This window comes from Tenrec ecaudatus, chromosome 6 (assembly GCF_050624435.1).
Source record: "Tenrec ecaudatus isolate mTenEca1 chromosome 6, mTenEca1.hap1, whole genome shotgun sequence".
NCBI classification, from domain to species: Eukaryota; Metazoa; Chordata; class Mammalia; order Afrosoricida; family Tenrecidae; genus Tenrec; species Tenrec ecaudatus.
Genome location: NC_134535.1, coordinates 31,308,603 through 31,309,553, shown reverse-complemented (window position 1 = coordinate 31,309,553; position 951 = coordinate 31,308,603). Strand labels below are relative to the sequence as shown.

Sequence of the window (951 nt, the reverse complement as noted above, 5' to 3'; positions counted from 1 at the left end):
CACTCTTCTTTCTTCCAGATTGGTAGAGACCAGTCTTAGATGGCTGCTCATGAGCTGTTAAGACAGCAGTCTTTCCTCACCAAGGTAGAATATAGACTTGGTGGACATTTGCCCATTGACCTTGGTGTCCCCTGAAACTGTGCTCCCAATTTCCCAGGCCCAGCTTCATTCTCTAGAGGTGATTTTTTTTTTTACATATGTTGTGGCTTTTATTGCAATTCAGGAAGTGTAATGGCAGGGGCAGGTGTGCTCACTGTCCCAATTTGCCCAGCCCCTCCACAGTGTGTGTGATAGCATTTGAGACGGTGCTGGTCACCGTCTCGGTGGCGTCCTTCGCCCCTCTGTCCCCTGTGTCCTGGGCTTTCTTTAAGGCATAGGCAATCGCTTTCTCTCCAGTCTCCTTGGCATGTCCTGCCACTTCCTTCACCACATCCTCCATGGCATGAACAACTTCCTCCGTGGCCTTCTCCGTGCGGTGGGCCATGCCCTCGCCAGCCAGCTTCCCCAGGCCTCCCAGCATAGTGAAGCAGCAGGAGGAAGTTATGCCGAATCGAGGTGATTTTTTATATCCCAGAAGTTTCACTAAGTTTTCCTCTCATATCCCCCATCCCTGGCATGCTCCAGCACATCCATGTATCTAGTTGCAGTAAAGGTGCACACCCACGTATGTGTATACACACACACACACGATATACTCCCACCCTCCCTCTCACAATTGCTCAGCCCACTTGCCTACCCACACATCTGCTTATAGATCTGTGTTACTGCAGGGCGTGTATCTAGCAGTATTTGCCTTTGCAGTGTTGTCATTAACTCTCCTCCTCCCAGAGTCCTCCTCACCTGTATCATTTTGTTGCCAACATCCCTCTTATTCATCTCAATAAAATGTTATAGTTTTCTTCATAAAAAATCCTGCCAATCTTCTGTTAGATGTAATTGTGGGCTCTATGT

General features: G+C 48.6%; 1 protein-coding gene across 1 annotated transcript; it reads right to left on the bottom strand.

Moving 5' to 3' along the window:
- Positions 1–250: 250 nt before the first annotated feature.
- On the bottom strand, positions 251–528 carry LOC142450765 (protein FAM25A-like). Its single transcript, XM_075552722.1, has one exon. The coding sequence runs from the start codon at positions 518–520 to the stop codon at positions 251–253; it is 270 nt and encodes an 89-aa protein (XP_075408837.1). The 5' UTR covers positions 521–528.
- Positions 529–951: the final 423 nt, after the last annotated feature.

What these genes read in the sequence shown, in the direction of transcription:
- LOC142450765 (XM_075552722.1), bottom strand. Translation starts at nt 520, where the DNA reads ATGCTGGGAGGCCTGGGGAAGCTGGCTGGCGAGGGCATGGCCCACCGC.